Source organism: Anguilla rostrata, chromosome 8, assembly GCF_018555375.3.
Source record: "Anguilla rostrata isolate EN2019 chromosome 8, ASM1855537v3, whole genome shotgun sequence".
Classification (NCBI taxonomy): Eukaryota; Metazoa; Chordata; class Actinopteri; order Anguilliformes; family Anguillidae; genus Anguilla; species Anguilla rostrata.
Window position 1 is genome coordinate 5,765,277 of NC_057940.1, and position 21,062 is coordinate 5,786,338.

Here is a 21,062-nt window from a genome sequence, read left to right on the forward strand (position 1 = left end):
TGTGCGTGCATGTGTGTGTTTGCGTGGTGTGTGTGTGTGTGCATGTGTGTGTGTGCGTGTTTGTGTGCATGTGTGTGTGTGTGTGCATGTGTGTGTTTGCGTGCGTGTGTGTGTGTGTATGTGTTTGTGTGTCCTTGCGTTTGTGTGTACGTGTTTTTGTCTGCGTGCGTGTGCGTGTTTGCGTGCGTGTGTGTGTTTGCGTGTGTGTGTGTGTTTTGCGTGTGTGTATGCTGGTGCGTGGCTGAAACTGTATTCAGTGAGTATGTGAACTGGTTCATGCTGTGCTATAGCTGGTGCTCAGGCCAGTTATATTTAATCAGGCGAAAAGCTGCAGCAGTGGCGCCTCTCTGTGAGACTCAGGGCGTTAAAGAGAAGGACAGCAGGCTCCCCGGGGTGACCACGCCCCTCTGCAGAGACAGCCCCTCTCTGTGAGACTCAGGGCGTTAAAGAGAAGGACAGCAGGCTCCCCGGGGTGACCACGCCTCTCTGCAGAGACAGCCCCTCGCTGTGAGACTCAGGGCGTTAAAGAGAAGGACAGCAGGCTCCCCGGGGTGACCACGCCCCTCTGCAGAGACAGCCCCTCGCTGTGAGACTCAGGGTGTTAAAGAGAAGGACAGCAGGCTCCCCGGGGGACCGGCCCTCTGCAGAGACAGCCCCTCGCTGTGAGACTCAGGGCGTTAAAGAGAAGGACAGCAGGCTCCCGGGTGACCACGCCCTCTGCAGAGACAGCCCCTCGCTGTGAGACTCAGGGTGTTAAAGAGAAGGACAGCAGGCTCCCCGGGGTGACCTCGCCCCTCCGCAGAGACAGCCCCTCGCTGTGAGACTCAGGGCGTTAAGGAGAAGGACAGCAGGCTCCCCGGGGTGACCGCGCCCCTCTGCAGAGACAGCCTCTCGCTGTGAGACTCAGGGCGTTAAAGAGCAGGACAGCAGGCTCCCCGGGGTGACCGTGCCTCTCTGCAGAGACAGCCCCTCGCTGTGAGACTCAGGGCGTTAAAGAGCAGGGCAGCAGGCTCCCCGGGGTGACCGTGCCTCTCTGCAGAGACAGCCTCTCGCTGTGAGACTCAGGGCGTTAAAGAGCAGGACAGCAGGCTCCCCGGGGTGACCGTGCCTCTCTGCAGAGACAGCCCCTCGCTGTGAGACTCAGGGCGTTAAAGAGCAGGGCAGCAGGCTCCCCGGGGTGACCGCGCCCCTCTGCAGAGACAGCAGCAGCTGCCCCGCTGGCCCGGTCGCATCACCTGCAGCGGCCTCACATGTTAATTTGTGGAAGTCTCCGGAAGCCTTGTTACCAGGCGTAGCTGGACCCCGGGGTGCGAGGGGGGGCTTTGGGGGGTGGGGGGTCGGGGGGGGTTGTGACGGGGCCCCAGCTGGCAGGGCGGGACAAAGAGGAGGACCCGCGAGGACGGGTCGCGACCCCGTGGAAATGACTTCTGGGCCGAGCTGCCGCAGACGGAGGGGGAGCCGCTGCTGATTAAGACCAGGGGAGAGGGCTGAGACACAATGACACATAAAGAGATAAAGAGAGTGTGCGTGTCTGTGTGTGTGTGTGTGTGTGTGTGTGTGTGTGTGTGTGTGTGTGTGTGTGTGTGGTCTGTGTGTGTGGTTTGTGTGGGGTCTGTGTGTGTGTGTGTGTTGTGTGGTGTGGTGTGTGTGTGTGAGAGAGAGACTTGATGTGTGTGTGTGGTGAGGTCTGTTTGAGAGGAGAGTGTGTGTTTGTTGTGTGTGGAGTGAGAGTGGGTGCTGTTGTGGGTGTGTGTGTTGTGTTGCTGTGGTGTGTGTGTGTGGAAAGGAGAGAGAGACGAAGATGTGTATTGTGTGATGCCTAGACAGTGAGTGTTGAGGTAGAGTGGTTCTTTATGTGTGCACTGAGACTGACAACATGTGTACATACGTGCAAAAGTGTGTGTGTGTGTCCATGTGCGTGTGTGTGTGTGAGGTGGGGAGGCGTTGTAGTGTGTTTTCTGTGTGTGTGTGTAGTGTGTGTGTGTGCATGCGCCTGTCTGCTGCTGTGTATGTGCAAGTGTGTGTGTGTGTGTGTGTGTGTGAGTGTGTGTGTGTAGGCCTGTTTGTCTGTGTGTCTGTATGCTTGTGTATGTGCATGCGCCTGTCTGCGTGTGTGTGTGCATGTGTCTGTATGCCTATGTGTGTGTGAAGGCCTGTGTGTCTGTATTTTGTGTGTGGTTGCATCCGCTGTTGCTGTGTGGGGGCTTGATGTGGTGATGTTTAGTGGGTGGGCTTGGGAGTGGGGCTGCTGTGGGGGCTATGGGGATGTTGGGGTGGGGGGGGGGGGGGGTTGTTGGGGGTTGGAGGTAACTACTGTGGCTCAGCTTGATGCTGGTGAACAGTTAAAGGGAATACAATACACAGTCACTCCCCGCCCCATCCCCCCCCACGCACGCACGCACGCACACACACACACACACGCACATGTGCACACACACAAAGACACACAGACATACATACTCTCACACATATACACACACAAAAGCGCACGCATACTCACATGCACACACACACACACACACACACACACACACGTGCACACACACAAAGACATACATACTCTCACACATACACACACACACACACACACACACACACACACAGTTGTCCACGGCATTACTTTGAATTTCTTTTTTGTATTGTACTCATGAAATCACCGTAATTATAAAACTGGATCTGTAAACAATCGGAGCGCGTCGCCGTAAGGAAACTTTGGCCGAAGCCGCTAACGTGGAGCCGGAGCTCAGAGCTCGCACCGTCAGCCGGGCACCAGCACGGGCAGGGCTGGAGAGAAGATGCACTGGGCTCTACGCTGCTTCCTTTCAGGAGCGTTCGCTCCTGCAGTCTGAAGAGTGCACTGTGCCGACTGGAAAGATCGTTTAGGAGCGCATTTACTGACCTGGGGGTGCGTTTAGTGTGCTCCTAAATTTTCAACTCGGGAGCGCTCTTTGTGCTGTTTGGGGAAGAACATGTTATGGTAGAGCTGTCTGAGGTACTGATCCGAGATGAGTGTGTTTGTGGGCTAAAGCTGGAGTTTGCAGACAGAAGCATGGAGTCCCCCCTTCTGTGCAGATAACCAGGCTTCTCTCCCCTCCCCTCTACAACAGCAGAGCTTCCATCCCACCCCCCCCCCCCACCCCCACACACACACACTCCCAAAAGGGCAGGTCTTAGTGGGTCCTGGGGGAGATGAGTCTCGACAGGGTGTGTGTGTGTGTGTCTGTGCGTGTGCATGGTGTGTGTGTGTCTGTTGATTAAATGGTTTGAACAATCAATAGACACCTTCAGAAAAACATTAAAACATAAATCAGTCATTGCGTTAATTGCATTTCAGCATTATAATGGAGGTAGCATGATCATATTGATGGAACTTGTTTTGAGGGCATATTGCACCTGTGCCCTTTGTATATTTCAGGGTAACACGAGAAAGGGTGGTCCCTATCCTCATTTCTAGATCCGCACGTATTCACAGCTGTAGCCCAAGTCGCAGGAAGCAAAACGACCGTTAGGAAAAATAGGTTTGAAACCGTGAAGCAATTCAGGAATCGCGAGCGAGTTGCAGGTCTAAAAGTTAATATTGTTAGCGAGGCCGTATTAATATAACGACATGTATACAGTATCCACGAAGTAAAGTTTTTACATATGGACTGTTTATTATGTGTATTTCACGCGACTTACATTCTGATAAGTAACGGCATTCAGTCGTCTCGAATAAATGTGAAATAAATACGTTAGTGTTTCAGGCGGTCGATACACGCCGCCCTCTCGAGCGCGGTCGATAATGGGTGTTCCAGAGCTGGCGATGCTTGGCGTGCATCGGACTCGCGCGCGCATCTGAGGTAAACAGAAACGAGGCTGACGGTCTGGTGACGGTCGCGCGCTCACGCGACTCAGCATTCTCTGACCGGACACAGCTGGGAAACGGACTGCGCGTCGCAAACAAAAATTCTGGCTACATTTACCGTTAATTTACCGATACATTACAGATATATTATTTTTAATCGCGCTTGGGTTTTACTTGTCCGATCGGACAACTGCAAATGCCATTCCACTTCACCAGTCTCGTCATTAAGTTAGCTTGTCCCGGATAAACAGACAAGCGTCAATGTTGAACCGTGGCTCACAGTTCTCTTTGTTACCGCTAATGTCATTCGCGAAGGCTGATCATGAATCAGCACTTTTATCCAGACCTGTTCTCCTCCCCGTTTTTTTTGGTCTTGTTCTGCCTTATTATTTGTGACAGTGGAAACTCCCCTGTTTCTGAGAATCTGAACCCTCAGGCTGGTATCAAATGGTGTAGTTAGCAGTTTTGTGTTGAGCAGTTGTCACACTAGCTTTTAAAAGGTATGCGTTTTGAAAATGTACATGATTTTCTCACAGTCTACACCACAGTGTATGAACCCCTTTTCTCCAGAAAGGCTGCAATGCAGTTGGTTCTTATAGGCATCTCTGTATGCCCAATTTAAATAAAAAAAGCTAAGGAGGAGGAATTTTGTGCAGTCAAGCAAGGAGTTTTTAACTGGTGAATTGATTGGAAGGTGTAACCGCAATATCTGCATTAACAATGAAGGGAAATGGATCCCCCCCCCCCCCGACATACAGTGCAAAAGCGCTGTCCTGTACTTCCAAAAAATCAAAAATTATTATTATTTCCATACTTGGATACTAACGCAAGAAGTATATTTAAGAATTGATACCCACGTGTATTGATTTGTGTGAGTATTTGACCCCTTTATGACATGTGAGATCTGAATTGGCCTACTGCGGGTGGGTGGGTGGGTGGGGGCGGGGCGAGGTGGGGGGGGTGCGGAGCGGAGTCATGCAGTTGGTTGAAAGGCCCCCGTCTGCGTGCTGTAATGACACATCACATGACCTCAGAACAAGCACACCTGTCTCTGTCTGGTGCCATCTGTCGCCATGGGAATCTCAAGAGAAAATCCAACCGTGAAGGACCAGGAAGAGAACATTTCGCCCCGGCTTCTTTCACCCGTAAAAAATGACAAGAATGAAAAAGTAGAATGTTCTTTCAAAGAAGGCTACGTATCATTTGTATTTTAAACAAAATGGCACATTTTATTGGGAGCGAGTTCCTTTGCCAAGGAGACGATGCAGACTGTTGATTGGCAGCTGGGGTCGAAAGTACGGTAAGGGTTTTAGGCTCTGGTCAGCTGGGCTAGTAGCCAGAAACGTCTGCTAGCCCCACAGGGATGTTGCTAGCCTCTGTTTTTCTCCATATTTTGTTGTCAGCCGCCCTGGGCTCTGCCTCGCAAATTGTGGTCACTCACTCACTCACTCAGTCACTCATGGACGACCTTTGTAGACGCATGCGCAGGAGATGCGCCGTGGGTCTGGACGGTTTCGTGCTTGTTCATTCAGGAAATCTCACTCTCCTCTCAGGCTGGCGATCCTCCAATCAAGACTCGCCTACGATTAATTAAAAAAAAAAAAAAAAAACACTTTTCTCTGGTGAGCTTAATTTCCAGCTGTAATTGACAGTCATTTTCTGTTAAATAAGGACGCGAAGCAGTGATGTGGAATTTGATAGAACAGAATAAGAGAGAATGAGCCAATCAGTTGATTTTTGTCGTACGTTTTTGTTGTATGTGGCATTAAGGTACTGAAATCACTCCCTCGTGTGATTCCCAACTCACAGAAACTTGAGTTAGGAATCACAGGACCGAGTTTCTGTGAGTTAGGAATCACAGGGCCGAGTCGCTGTGAGTTAGGAATCACAGGGCGAGTCGCTGTGAGTTAGGAATCACAGGACCGAGTCGCTGTGAGTTAGGAATCACAGGACCGAGTTTCTGTGAGTTAGGAATCACAGGACCGAGTTTCTATGAGTCGCGAATCACAGGACCGAGTCGCTGTGAGTTAGGAGTTAGTTATAGCTTTTTTAAATTCTCAATTCCGCGATTCCATCCGTGATTCTGTTATCACAGAAACTATAGGGCCCTACCTTAATCCTGCCACAGTCTGTCGCTGGCCCGCGCCGGGCCCCCGTCACATAAGACACTTGGCCGCTGGCCCGCGCCGGACCGCCAGCCCCCGTCAAAAGGTACTTGCCACCGGGCCTAACAACTCTTCCGGGGGAAACCCTGTATCAGAAAGTTGAGCGAAGGTTAGCTCTGTGAACTCTTAAGGCTTTTCACATTAGCGTCGGCTTCTCAGATAGCATTCCCCCCCTCAGCCCCCCCCGCTGCCCCTGAGTGTACTGTGTGAACGTGCCCGCCGCCCAACCGCTTCACAAGGTCCTTCATTCTTTTAACACTCCGTTTACTGCCGTACACACACACTCACGCTCACGCACACGCACACACATACACATACACACACTCACGCACGCACGCACGCACGCACGCACTCACACGCACACGCACACGCACACGCACACGCACACGCACACGCACTCACACACACACACACACACACACACACACACACACACAGGGCCAGGAGGCAGATCAGCCTCGCCGCGCTCTGCGGCCGCTCCTCGCTCCCCGTCTCCGCGGTCGTCTCTCAGTGTGTGTCTGGCGTGTTACGGTGTCTTTAGTCGCTCTGCGGTGTTAGGGAGAAGGTTTGATTTGTTTTTCCCTGCTCGGGAGCGGGGCGTGTGATTTGTAGACGCTCCTCTCCTCGTCCCGTGTGGACCACCGGCTGCGTTTCGACGGCTGTTCTCCTTCGCTGTGCTCCGTCAGACGGGACGTTCCATAGCACGTCGAGAGGGGGAACGGGGGGGGGAGCGAGGAAAAGCGCTCGCGAGAAGTCGGAAGCCGCTCTTTCTCTTTCACGTCACCGAGGTGTAGTGGTCACGCTACACTTCCCCCCCCCCCCCCGGAAATCATCTACATATAGGCCTACGTCAAACGTATTGACTCTGGTGATATTGGGATGCACCGAATTCCAAATAAACACTATATTCTACTTGTTTACCCACCATCCGAAAAAAAGCACATTGAGCCATAGAGGGAGGGGAGGGGTTGTGACAGTCCTCCTGGTTCCTCTGGTGTCCTGGGACAGGTCCAACCCCCCCCTCAGCAGTGACAATGTCCGATATCGACCCCCCCCCCCCGTCTGTGTACCGCTGTCGGACGCAGCATACCTCCGCAGGATCGTTGGGTTACTGCGTTAGAGGTCCCCGAGCAGCGCCTCTCTGCGTCCGCAATCAAATCTCCCATCGATTTGGGAAACCTCATCTGCAGCCTCCTGCGTAGCGGCCTCTCTCTGCCTTGCGGCTGAATTAAATGCTTCCACCTTCCACCTTTTCTGTTCGTTTAGCGCGAACGCGGCGATACTGCGAACGGGGGGGGGTGGGGGGTGGGGTGGTGGGGATGTCCAGGGTTTTAATCGGGGGGGGCGGGGGCCTTCGCTGAGGCGGTGATCCTTGTTTTGCAGCTTACAGAATGCCCTCGTGCAAAAAAAAAAGGGTTCCTTCCTCTCATCGACGATTACGACGCGTGACGCGATGGATGCCGCGGGCCGCGAAGCGAGCGCCGCTACGTTTGCGTTCTGCTCGGCTCCGTGTCCTCCTCTGCTGTTCAGGGACTCAAGGTGACGCGGAATGAAAGGGGCTTTTCAAGGAAAACAAAAAAAAACAAATAGTTTTTTTTTTTTTTTTTTTTAATGGAGAAAGTGCTTTTTTTCGCGGTAAACGGAAGGAAACCGCGCAGGACGCTGAAGCCCTCGCCTGAATGCGGACGTAGCCCCGCCCGCTCCGGGCCTGGTCGCCGTTCCCCCGCGTAGGCCCGGCCGCTTCCTGTCATTCTGCGTTTAATGGAACGATGAGGAAACGCGTCTTCGCGTCTCTGCCCGCGGGGGGGACTTCACTGCCTGCCGTCCTGCCCTGTGGGTCTTTAACCCTCTCGGAGGGTTGCACTTGTCTCTGCACGTCTTTTGGAGAACTGTCTGTACTGTAACTGTAGTCTCTGTGTGTGTGTCTGGGGGGTGGGGTGGTGTGGTGTGTGTGTGTGTGTGTGTGTGTGTGTGTGTCTGGGGGTGTGGGGGTGTGTGTGTGTGTGTGTGTGTCTGGGGCGTGCGTCATTCGCTGAGGGTTGACTGATTGCCTGCTTTGATTTCGAGGGCGAACACAAAAACAGCTCCGCGCTTGATTTTGATTTTGATTTGGACTCGATTTGATTTCAAAGGCCCTTCGTTTCTCAGCGAAGACGAAGCGGCCGGTGAAAACGGCGCATTTGTTTGGCAGGTCTTTAGAAATTCTGACCTTCCGATTCGTACTTCCGTTCCCAAGCCAAAACAATCCTGGCTGGGGGGCACGTTTTGCGCGTTGGGCCTAGTGTTGGGCCAGACAAGCCTGCAGTTGGGTGGGTGGGGCCTGTGCCGCCCCGCCCCGCCCAGTTCTGTCCAGTGGACCAGTCCTAGGGCCTTGAGGAACGGTGGAGGTCCGCCTCTCTTTCTTTCTGTGGAGAGAGGGGGATGCAGCAGCCCTGACGTCCCTCAGCAGAGCTGAGGACGGAGTGTGGCACAGTGGGTAAGGAACTGGGCTTGTAACCAAAAGGTCATAGGTTTGATTCCCGGGTAAGGACCCTGCCGTTGTACCCTTGAGCAATGTACTTAACCTGCATTGCTTCAGTATATATCCAGCTGTATAAATGGATACAATGTAAAGTGCTATGTAAAAAAGTTGTGTAAGTCGCTCTGGATAAGAGCGTCTGCCAAATGCCTGTAATGTAATGTAATGAGCTCCCAAGCCTCACCCCTGTGTTCACTCTGCTGCCCTGGCCCGTTAAAGACGTTCAGGAGCGCGCGCAGTGAGGCAGCGTTTCGGACCCCTCTCTGCTTTTACCGCGGCAGAACGGAGCTCGCGGTGCCTGCTGCCGAATCCCGGCGGATTCTCTGCGTATCCGAGCCCTCGCCCCGGCAACGAGACGCCAGGATCGGGGTGAGGATTAGGAACTGTTTGAAAACCCAGAGTTTGTCCTCGCGGGCCCCGTCTCAGATTAGAGCTTTCTGTGACCCCCCGCCCCCCCCGGGCCCCCCTGCGGCTCGTCTAAAACCCCCCGGCGCGCGCCTTCCAAACTTCCCGCCGCTGCGGGAGAAAGCCTCCCTCCTGTCTGCAGCCGCGGTTTTTTTCCCCCTCATCTTTTCTCTGCGGGCTTCAGACGGATAGCGGTCTGTTCCTTCCCTTTCGCGAGTTTTCGGCGAGGGCGCGCCGGGCGTGTCGGAACACGTCCCTCGGCCCCAGACGGCGAGCCCCCCCCCCCACCCCACCCCCACCCCCTGCTGCGAGACTGAAGTCTGATTCCCCACAGCCAGAGAGGCTCTCCACAAAGGCTTCTGTTCTCCCTTCCTCCGATGACGAACGCTGAGGTTCCCCCCCCCCCCCCCCCACCCCCCCCAAGGGACATCGCATTGGGCCAGCAGCTTTTACATCGCTGCAGAGGCCTGTCTGGACCTGCTTAACGCCCCGGGTTCAACGGTTGTAGCGGTTTCCTTTGGTTCGGGGGCGCGATCACAGAGCCTCCTGGCGCGGCTCCTCACAGGGAAACGTGGGAGCGGGAAAAGCTTTTTGGCAGCGGGACGCGACCGCCATTACGAATCTCGTCTCTCGCCCCGGCGCAAACCCCCCCCCACCCCCCCCTCCGTGTTTGCGGTTCGGTGCGTCAGTCCGACCCGCTTCTCGCGCTGTAAACTGACTTCCTGCCGTTTGCTTAGTCTGTCAGGCGTTTTTTTTTTTTTTTTTTTTACAAACAGAAAAAGGGCTTCGCAGACAAAAAGGCGAACACTGTTAATGATCTCTCCCACTAACAAAAAGACAGAGAGAGCTTTTTGAAAGAGTCAGAAAGCTAAAAAATGTTCTTGCCTTTTTTGAATTTTTAAAATTATTTTTTACAGTTAAGCTATGCCCATTGTCAGATGTCAGAAATGCTTTTATTTCTCTGAGTTTCGCAGGCACTTCCATGCTTCTTCTGTTAAAGCTGTAGCTGTGTAAATGTTTCTGTCTGACGCGGTCTTGTTTAGGGCCTCCTGGTGTTAAGTGGATTGACTGAGAGCCCGCGGTCCTCTGCAGTGCTTTAATGCTAAAAAACCAGACGGCAAGACAGCAAAAAAAAAAGTGCTCCCCCCAATTTCCCCAGAAAGAGCGCTCTGGTTTGTCGGCTTTGGGAAGAGTCTCCCCAACTCCGATCGCCTCTGGCTCAAGCCTGAACGGCTGTGTTTGCGGTAGCCAATCAGGATTAGCGATGGTGTCTTCCACAGGCTCGTCACACAGAGCCAGGGTCATCTGAGTCACTGATAAATGCCCTTAGATTCATTATCAGGTATTTCAGTGCGGGTCCGCTCCTGTCATCTCTCCAGACTGAAGGTGTGACAGCAGACCTGTTGCTTCACTGTCGCAGGAGTAATTTTCCGGCATGACCGTCAGGAGCGATCACTTTGTCAAATTTGCGGCTGCACTTTTCAACACCGATTTCAGCTTAATTTAATGAAAAACCTCTCCACTAAAAAGAATCGGTCTAATATTTTTGGGGGGGATGCCGTTATGTGGAACTCTGCCTTTAATTTGCAATACAAGAGATGCTGGGGCTCTGTTACCCCCACCACCCCAACCCCAACCCAAACCCCAACCCTAACCCCCACCCCCACCCCCACCCCCAGCCCAATCACCACCCCTCCACCCACACGCATATCACCACCCAGACCTCCACCTCCAGCCCCGGCCCAAACCCCATCCCCGTCCAAGAAACCCCGGCCCCACCCCCCACCCAGACGCCCATCCCCAGCGCCTCCCCATCCCCAGCCCCACTACCACCCCACCACACCCAGACCCCCACCCACCCCACAGCTCAGTTTTTGCCACCAGGTCCGGAAGTGCAGGTTTGTGTCTAAACCTTCCAGTGGTGGAGCGACAGCAGGAGCGATGATATATGGCCTCTGTCTTTTTAAAGATGCTCTCGTGGAAGTACGGGTCGAATTCCTCTGTGGGAGAGCCTCTCTCGCTTCCCCGTGCTGGAAAATGGCCACAGCGTTGACGGGCGGGCGAGAAATTCGTCCGCGGCTCCGTGACTCTGCGCTCTCCTCGTGTTCCTGTGAACCCTCTCGAGGCCGAAATTGTTTTCTCGAGTGCGCGGTTTGAAACGAGCACAAAGGCTTTTCGATTTCAGTCCCTCCCCAAACAGCGCCGGTACTGCGTTGTTCCTCACACACACACTGTCTGTATTTTTTTGGGCTGGGCCCCGCTCAGATAAAGTCGCCGTCGATCTGTCTTTGGTCCGTTTGTTTGGCTCGCGCCCCGTTCCCCCCGTGCGAGGCCCTGAGACGCCCCTCGTTTTGAAACGCACCGACTGGACCGCCTCGCGGGGCCACGGACGCCGGCGTCTGAGCCGACGGGTTCTGCGGAGTCGTGTTTTTTTTCGCGGTTCCCCCCGACGGCTGTGAGGGCTCCTGCAGCGCTTCACGCGCGATTCCTCCGTTCTTAACGGACGCGCGTGCGTGCGAGCGTGCGAGCGAGCGCCTCTGCTCGGCCCGGCGTGACCTCGACGCTTCGCGTAGCCGCGTTTCGCCTCCTCAGCCGAGGTGCGGAAGTACGCACACACAGCCGGGGCTGGTTTCTGTGGACGCAGTGCAGTGTAACGGGTAAGGAACTTGTAACCTGAAGGTCGCAGGTTCGATTCCCAGGTCGGACACTGCCGTTGTGCCCTTGAGCAAGGTACTTAACCTGCATTGCTTCAGTATATATCCAGTACATATCCAGCTGTATGCATGGATGAAATGTAAATGCTATGTAAAAAGTTGTGTAAGTCGCTCTGGATAAGAGCGTCTGCTAAGTGCCTGCAATATGATGTTTTCCTAAGCGACCTCCGCGCTTCTGAAACTGGGCCCTCATGTCTAATACTCTGCCTGCTTTGCGTGGTTGAATGTCCAAGGCCTCTGCGCATTGTTTCTGTTCTGGCCCGGAGGTGCTGGGAGGAGAGTGCTCTTTGTCTGGGAAGAGTTTTCAAGTGGTTCAGCGCACCGGGCTCATTGGTCGCATCACCGGCCACCGGCCGCTAGCCGCTAGCCATAGCCGTTATGGCCGCTAGCCGCTAGCCGTAGCCGTTCGGCAGAGCGGTGCCCGGTCGTTATGTTGGGGAACGTCGCCTCGTAACCACGGTCACCGCGCCCCAGGTTCACCCGGACGTAACGGATGGATTCTTCATCGCTCGCCATGGCGACCGAGCATTTCTCAAGAGAATGTTGAAACGGTGAACTGGACTTCCTTGGAGTGCTGTCTGTAAAACTTGTGTAAGTCGCTCTGGATAAAAGCGTCTGCTAAACGCCTGTAACGTATAAACTGTTGACTTGTTCCCTCTCTCTGACTTTCTGAGGGCTGTCGACCGCTCCCTCACCCGATCGCCAGGGCCCACCAGGCCGGTGAAAATGCGAACCGGTTTCCGCAGCGTCGTTTAACTGCGATCGAGCCGTCGCGCCGTTTGCTCTGTCGAACGCCGCGGCCTCGTTAATCGAAATTATGACTTTTTTTTTTTTTTTTTGGCGGCGGCGCTTTGAGTAATAATTTCTTCTCGTAATCTTTCTCATTTCAGAGACCGGATATGGCATCGAGCGCTGGGGCGTGTCACATTCGAGTGAAGGATGCGCCCCGCGTCCCGTCCGTTTCATTTCTGGCAGGCAGTTTGTAGCTCTGAGCCGTCTCTGCCTTTTTAAATTTCCCTTAGCTTTCTATGAACAGGGGGCGAGGGATCCTGGCGGCAGCTGAAGCTTAATTCTCCTGCGCATTTCCTGTAACATCCACCGGGGGCATCTGTTCCTTGGCCTGTTATAAGGTGTCAGTGGCAGCAGTGTGATCTTTTGAGTTTAAGTGAGTTTCCTCAGTCTTTTTTTTTTTACGGAGCTGCTTCTCTGCTGCTTTGCTTTGGCGTCAGTCAGACCGTTCTTCTTTTCGCTAATTTCCCTCCCGGCGTTTCAGAAGCTGGCCCCAAAAACCGACCCCTACCTGTACTGCAGCCCCCGGCTACCCCCTTTACAGCTAACCGGGGGGGGGTACGGGGTTTAAAAGTGTGAAGCTTTTTTTTGTGCGAGTTTCCGTCCTGCAGAGGATTACACCTCTGAGCTGTTTGTCACGCCGGGCTGGTGATTGGTTGCTCTGGGTCGTGAGCGCCTCGTCGTGGGCGGGTTCATCGCTTCTGTCCGTCACGATGCTGGGCTCGACACCCCCCACCGCGCTTAAGGCTGTCTGTCACTCACAGCCTGCTCTGGAGCTAACGCTGGCGTTGCGCTGTTGCTCCATTCACTGGCCAATGGCGGCGCTTCGCTGGCCAATGGTGGCGCTTCGCTGCTGCTCCATTCGCTGGCCAATGGTGGCGCTTCGCTGCTGCTCCATTCGCTGGCCAATGGAGGCACTTTGCTGTCGCTCCATTCGCTGGCCAATGGCGGCGCTTCGCTGGCCAATGGAGGCACTTTGCTGTTGCTCCATTCGCTGGCCAATGCGTACGAAGCTGCGTCAGCTGTTTGGCTACTCATTCGATGTGTCCAATGTCTGTCGTGTAACGCTGTCACTAGGCCAATGGAGGTGCCTAGTGTCGTCGTGTCTTTCGCACTTTCGCCTAACAGCACCCCTGTAACCGTCACCATACAGCACGGCATCTTGTGCCGTATGGCTGAATTATTAAATAAGGCAATCGCGTTAATATATTAAACACTGTATATTAACAGTGCTTAAGTAGCAGAACAAGAAACACAGTACAGTGACGGTGTTGGCATGTGCTGGCGTGTTGCGTGTCGAGTTGTGTGTTGTCTGGGGCGGCGGTGTAGTATGGTGAGTAAGGAGTTGGTCTTGCAAACGAATTGGTTCGATTTCCTGGTTGAACGCCGTTGTGCCCTTGAGCAAGGCACTTAACCTGCATTGCTTCAGTATGTATTCAGCTGTATGAATGGATACAATGTAAATGTTATATAAAAGTTGTGTAAGTCCTTCTGGATAAGAGCGTCTGCTAAATGCCTGTAATGTAATGTAATGTCTGTGCTTTTAAATGCTGGATGGAAGGGACAACATCAGGCTGGTTTGGCCTTGTGGGAGGTCACTGTGTTCCAGGGCATCTGGGGGCGGGGCCTCTGTGAGGCACCGTGTGTAGAGACAGAGACAGCCGTCTGTCTGATTCGCTCAGCTGGAAGGTGTCTCTCTGTGGAGTCAAAACAAAAAGCTAACGGAAAATAATCACACAAAAAAATAAGGTTCGTCAAAAAAAAAATGTCGCATTAATTATGGGAAGTGACAGGTGATTTACCCCCCCCCACCACCCTCAGGTTGGTTAACCTTCAACACACCCCCCATTGTGCCAGAACACCCACCCCCCCCCCCACTCCCTCATATCCCCCACACCCCCCATCCACACCCCCCGCCTCTCCTGTCTTACAGTAGCTCTTCACACGCTGTCACATCCACCCACCCGCTCAGCGCTCCCGCTTCTGCAGTCGCCGAAATTATTCCCGTCATCTTCAGCGGGCCTGAGTGAACGTGAAGCAGAGCTCGGCCTCCCGGACCTCCTGTGGGGGGGTGGGGTGGGGGTGGGGTAGTTTGGGGAGGGGGGCTACCTGGCGGCAGCCCAGCTAGCCCCTGCACAAATTAAGGGCCGGTTGTTGGGGAATTTCAACGTTGGGTACGAAATGAGTTTCGATCCTGCATGCTGATTGGCTGAGGCCGGCTGTTCTGCAGCGGTTTGTAGATCCGGTGATGGAACGGCTTGTCTGTAAACGGTATCGCTCTGGTCACTCCGCCGCGCCCTTCCGGTCTCTCCTCCGCATCCTGGCTTCACGGCGTAGAGCTCCGGTCCTCACTCCTGGTCCTGGCGGGCCGCGGGGTCTGCAGATTTTCGGCTGTCAGTCGGCGAGTGGGCACTTATTCGATCGATGGGACGGGTAACCCGCCTCCCCTGGGTTCTCGGGTCCGAGCGGGCTGCCGGCATTAAGGCGGAAAGGAGAAACCAGCCGACCCCGCGGCCATCTTGGGCCAGGAACGCGGGTCCCTGGCCTGGACAGCTCAGTCTGAGCGCGGGCAGAAGGCTTCGAGGAGCCGCCATCGATAATGACCTTTTTTTCCACCGACTGCTAGCATTGACCCCGCTAGCGACCCAGGGCTTGCTCTTCAGCCGGTTTCAATGGGTCGCTTTGCTTCCAGAATATTCCGCATGTAGGTGTAGGCCAGGTTTTATCTGAGGTTTCTGAGGGGGGGGGGGGGGGTCGGCTCACTGGGAGGTCTGCAGTCCTGGCGGGGAGCGCGTCGCTCGCCGCTGCCGTAGCGGCTGCCTCAGCCCACGTCCGTACCGGGGAAATGAGAAAGGGTTCCAGGAAGAGAGGATGGGAACGAGGGAGCATGGAGGGGGGCGGGGGCGGGCGGGGAGGGGTGGGGGGGTGGGGGGGTAGAGAAAGTAATTGCCTTCAGGGAAAGCTGCCAGATGAGTTTTTTTGGGTGGAGGATGGCGGTCAGGTGCCTGTGGCGGCGTTTCGGTAAAAGCCCTCTCTGCGAGCGGCGGCGGTCCGAGGCGCTGCCGTCTCCATGGCGACTGGCGCGGCGGCGTACAGCGCCGGTCGGGAACAATAGCGGAAGAATCTGAGACGTCGGTAATGCACGGGGATCGCACTGAGGTCAGAAAGTTTTTAAAAAATAATAATGGTGCCTCTCTCTCCCCCCTCTTCTCTTCCTGTGCACATCTCTCTCTCTCTCTCTCCCCCTCCCTCTCTCACTCTCCCTCTCCCTCCCTCCCTCTCACTCTCCCTCTCCCTCTCTCTCTCTCTGTCGCTCCCTCCCCCCCTCTCACTCTCCCTCTCTCTCCTCCCTCTCCCTCTCTCTCTCTCCCCTCCCTCTCTCCTCTCTCTCTCTCCTCCCCTCCCTCTCCTCCTCTCTCTCTCCTCTCTCTCTCTCTCCTCTCCCTCTCTCTCCTCTCCCTCCCTCCCTCTCTCCTCTCCCCCTCTCTCTCTCTCCCTCCCTCTCTCTCTTTCTCTCTCTCTCTCTCTCTCTCTCTCTCTCTCCCTCCCTCCCTCTCTCTCCTCCCTCTCCCCCTCCCCCTCCCTCCCTCTCTCCTCCCTCCCTCCCTCTCCTCTCTCTCTCTCCTCTCTCTCTCTCTCTCTCCCCCTCTCTCTTCTTCTCTACCTCCCTCCCTCTCTCTCCCCCCCTCAGGTCTGCAGTGCCACTGTCAGCGGTGTCCGAACTCCACCTGCGTGACGGAAGACGGCCTCTGCTACGTCTACATGACCAAGTCGGGGGGCAAGTACACGCAGGGGTTCGGCATGTGCCTGACGGAGTCGGACCTGTACCCCCGCGACCGGCCCTTCGTCTGCGCCGCCTCCACCAAGGACAACACCGGCGTCTACCCCCTGTGCTGCGACACCGACTTCTGCAACAAGGACCCCGACCTCAGCGACTTCATAGGTGACCTATCCCAGCATGCATCGGGCAAGACCTAACCCTAACCCTAACCCCGACCTCAGCGACTTCATAGGTGACCTATCCCAGCATGCATCGGGCAAGGCCTAACCCTAACCCTAACCCTAACCCCGACCTCAGCGACTTCATAGGTGACCTATCCCAGCATGCATTGGGCAAGACCTAACCCTAACCCTAACCCCGACCTCAGCGACTTCATAGGTGACCGTGCGAATAAACACGCACCCGTCCGTCCGCTGTCTGGACCCGCTTATTATTGGGCAGGGCCGTGGTGGGGCGGGGGGGGCTGGTGCCTATCCCAGCATGCATTGGGCAAGAGGCAGGAATACACCCTGGACCAGGTTGCCAATCCATCTTAGGGCACACACACCATTCACTCACACACTCCTATACCTGTGTTCAATTTAGAGACACCAGTTGGCCTAGCCAGCACCTTCTTGCTGTGAAATGATGGTGCTAATTAAACAGAAAATATACTTTGAATACCTTCGAGTCAAATACGTATAATTGTGAAGTATTGTTCTATTTAATATAGTCTTCCTGAAAACCCTCCATCTGAAACAATTACGATTTGAAAATCACAAACAAGTCTTATGTTTGGTCAGATCCTTCACGAAAATACGGACCAAAAGTAAAGCTTCTGTTGCATAACATAATGGCTAAAATGCATGCTAATTATGTTTGAAAAGCCTGTGTTCCAGAATTCTGCCACCTCCAGGACGTTTCTTTGTTTTGTTTGTTTCGTTGGTACGTAACGTGCATGTCCGCTCGTCCCGCGCTGGGCGAGGCTGCCCACGGGGGGGTCGAGACCCAGTTTTTGCCATTTCAAGGCGACGCTATCGATTTTAGCGTGGTCACCCAACCGTAGCGGAGTTCTCAACACGGTCGACCGTAAAAATGCGTCCTTTCCATTAGTAAAAACGGTTTCTTCTGCGGAAGAAAAAAAGGTCAGCAGCAATGTGGGCGCATATTATTATTATTTTTTGCTGTGGCTGCCTTAAGCACAGATTGATTCCCTCCCCTGCCCCCCCCCCCGCCCTCTGTGTTAATGATTACAAGTCCCCCGTACTGGACTGAGCCTGAAGTTGTGAAACGCAGATGAACCGCGGCGCGATCCCTCTCCCCGAGGGCCCGGGCAGCGGTCAGCCTCGTGATCGAGGCGATAGACTGCGGGACGGTTGCGTTCCGTTTACTGTAGGAGCTCGTCTTTAAAACGGGGTTTTAGCGTAAAAAAGGGTCGTGGAGTAAACGCTGGACGTGAAGCTGGCTCTGGCAGGGAGCGGTTTTCACCCCGCTTGTGATATCTCTGGGTTCGTCAGGGATGGCAAGCTCTGATTGGCCGCGTTTTCACCGGGAGTTTGTCTCTCGCTGAGTTACTGAAGGGTGTTAGTTATGAAAGGAGGATATGACCCTCTGAGTAGGCTTCAGACAGACCTGGGAGTGTGTACGGGTTTGTGTAGCCTCTGAGTAGGCCTGGGAGTGTGTACGGGTTTGTGTAGCCTCTGAGTAGGCCTGGGGTGTGTGCGGTTGTTGCCCGAGAGCTGGGAGGAGGGTTGTGTGCCTCTGGTAGCCTGGGTGTGTGCGGTTTGTGTGTTGTAGGCCGTGGCTGTGTGTCTGGGTTTGTGTGCCTTGTGGCTCAAGGCCGATGCGGGTTGTGACCTTTGACAGCTCGCAGGCTGAGTGTCTGGGTTGTTGATGCTTACGCTGGGTGGGTCTGGGTTGTGTTTGACAGGCTTCAGACGGCCGGTGTCTGTTGTGTAGCCTTGACTGCTGGTGGACGTTGTGCACCTGGCGGCACAGGTTAGTCTGCGGACTGTCTGTGTTGCGCGTCTCCAGATGAAGGGTGGTTGGCGGTGTGCCTTGTGTGTGCGTATGGCCGTGTGTCTGAGAGTGTATTGTTGCCAGTGTGTGTGGCCGTGTGTTCGTGTGTGTGTGTGCGCGCGCGTGTGTGCGCGTGTGTGTGTGTGTGTGTGTGTGTGAGTGTGTCTGTGTGTATCTGCATGCACTAGTCAGGGGGGTGCAGGCTGTAGCTGTGGGGAGTAATCCTCAGCAGTTAGCCGTGCTCATGATGCCCAGCGCGGTACGGTGGCCGCCCTCGGCCCACATGTGCAAATAGACGCGCTGGGAGCTGAGAGAGCGGTTTGGAGTGAAGAGCTGGGAGCTGAGGGAGCGGTTTGGAGTGAAGAGCTGGGAGCTGAGAGAGCGGTTTGGAGTGAAGAGCTGGGAGCTGAGAGAGCGGTTTGGAGTGAAGAGCTGGGAGCTGAGAGAGCGGTTTGGAGTGAAGAGCTGGGAGCTGAGAGAGCGGTTTGGAGTGAAGAGCTGAGAGAGCGGTTTGGAGTGAAGAGCTGGGAGCTGAGAGAGCGGTTTGGAGTGAAGAGCTGAGAGAGCGGTTTGGAGTGAAGAGCTGGGAGCTGAGAGAGCGGTTTGGAGTGAAGAGCTGGGAGCTGAGAGAGCGGTTTGGAGTGAAGAGCTGGGAGCTGAGAGAGCGGTTTGGAGTGAAGAGCTGGGAGCTGAGAGAGCGATTTGGAGTGAAGAGCTGGGAGCTGAGAGAGCGGTTTGGAGTGAAGAGCTGGGAGCTGAGAGAGCGGTTTGGAGTGAAGAGCTGGGAGCTGAGAGAGATCGGTTTGGAGTGAAGAGCTGGGAGCTGAGAGAGTGATTTGGAGTGAAGAGCTGGGAGCTGAGAGAGCGGTTTGGAGTGAAGAGCTGGGAGCTGAGAGAGCGGTTTGGAGTGAAGAGCTGGGAGCTGAGAGAGCGGTTTGGAGTGAAGAGCTGGGAGCTGAGAGAGCGGTTTGGAGTGAAGAGCTGGGAGCTGAGAGAGCGGTTTGGAGTGAAGAGCTGGGAGCTGAGAGAGCGGTTTGGAGTGAAGAGCTGGGAGCTGAGAGAGCGGTTTGGAGTGAAGAGCTGGGAGCTGAGAGAGCGCTTTGGAGTGAGAGCTGGGAGCTGAGAGAGCGGTTTGGAGTGAAGAGCTGGAGCTGAGAGAGTGTTTGGAGTGAAGAGCTGGGAGCTTGAGAGAGCGGTTTGGAGTGAAGAGCTGGGAGCTGAGGAGCGGTTTGGAGTGAAGAGCTGGGAGCTGAGAGAGCGGTTTGGAGTGAAGAGCTGGGAGCTGAGAGCGGTTTTGGAGTGAAGAGCTGGGAGCTGAGAGAGCGGTTTGGAGTGAAGAGCTGGGAGCTGAGAGAGAGTTTGGAGTGAAGAGCGGAGCTGAGAGAGCGGTTTGGAGTGAAGAGCTGGGAGCTGAGAGAGCGGTTTGGAGTGAGAGCTGGAGCTGAGAGAGCGGTTTGGAGTGAAGAGCTGGGAGCTGAGAGAGCGATTTGGAGTGAAGAGCTGGGAGCTGAGAGAGCGGTTTGGAGTGAAGAGCTGGGAGCTGAGAGAGATGTTTGGAGTGAAGAGCTGGGAGCTGAGAGAGCGGTTTGGAGTGAAGAGCTGGGAGCTGAGAGAGCGGTTTGGAGTGAAGAGCTGGGAGCTGAGAGAGCGGTTTGGAGTGAAGAGCTGGGAGCTGAGAGAGCGTTTGGAGTGAAGAGCTGGGAGCTGAGAGAGCGGTTTGGAGTGAAGAGCTGGGAGCTGAGAGAGCGGTTTGGAGTGAAGAGCTGGGAGCTGAGAGAGGGCTTTGGAGTGAAGAGCTGGGAGCTGAGAGAGCGGTTTGGAGTGAAGAGCTGGGAGCTGAGAGAGCGGTTTGGAGTGAAGAGCTGGGAGCTGAGAGAGCGGTTTGGAGTGAAGAGCTGGGAGCTGAGAGAGCGGTTTGGAGTGAAGAGCTGGGAGCTGAGAGAGCGGTTTGGAGTGAAGAGCTGGGAGCTGAGAGAGCGGTTTAGAGTGTAGAGCTGGGAGCTGAGAGAGCGGTTTGGAGTGTAGAGCTGGGAGCTGAGAGAGCGGTTTGGAGTGAAGAGCTGGGAGCTGAGAGAGCGGTTTGGAGTGAAGAGCTGGGAGCTGAGAGAGCGGTTTGGAGTGTAGAGCTGGAGCTGGGAGCGGTTGGAGGAGAGCTGAGAGAGCGGTTTGGAGTGAAGAGCTGGGAGCTGAGAGAGCGGTTTGGAGTGAAGAGCTGGAGTGAGAGAGCGTTTGGGTTAATGGAGTGAAGAGCGTGGGAGTGAGAGCTGAGCTGAGAAGCGTTTGGAGTGAAGAGCTGGGAGCTGAGAGAGCGCTTTGGAGTGAAGAGCAGCGCTTTGAAAAATATTGACAGGAGCCGGTGGGGAAACAAAAGCGGTAACCGGGCCGTGGTTACCACGGCAGCTAAATTAAACATCACAGCGTTATCGCCGGCCCTCTTCCTCAGCGCTCTTCCTCAGTGCTCTTCCTCAGCATTCTCCCAAACAAATCGCTGCCTTTCAGAAAAAAAAAACAAAGTGGAAGAAAAATGTGTCGGAATTTAGCGTTGTGTCGTCTCCTCCGAACTGCTGTTGTGAGGCTCGTTGCCACGACGACCATGTTAGTCAAAACGGACGAGGCCCCCGCACCCCACGGGGTCAGCTGCGGCCGGGCTGGGTGGGGCCTGTCTGGCGTGTCTCGCCAGAGGCCTTGAGCCACCCCCCACCCCCACCCCTTGCCGCAGTCTGCACACAGACGTGTGAGGTGACGGTGGGGCGTGAGGGGGGGGGGGGGGGGCTGCTCAGACCAGTGCCTCTGGCTCTCACGCCCCCCCTCCCTGCTGTCAGAGCTCCCTGTGTTTGTGAGAAGCAGG

At 55.0% G+C, this 21,062-nt stretch overlaps 1 protein-coding gene across 3 annotated transcripts in view; it reads left to right on the forward strand.

Moving 5' to 3' along the window:
- Positions 1-21,062, forward strand: part of LOC135260662 (TGF-beta receptor type-1) — a 77,322-nt gene that overhangs the window by 10,984 nt on the left and 45,276 nt on the right. For 2 of the 3 annotated variants that reach the window (XM_064346092.1, XM_064346090.1), the window contains exon 2: positions 16,127-16,378. In XM_064346092.1, coding sequence (XP_064202162.1) covers positions 16,127-16,378 — 252 coding nt within the window. Of the gene's footprint in view, positions 1-16,126; positions 16,379-16,409; positions 16,595-21,062 lie in introns of those variants that run through there. The other variant, XM_064346091.1, reaches the window with a different exon arrangement.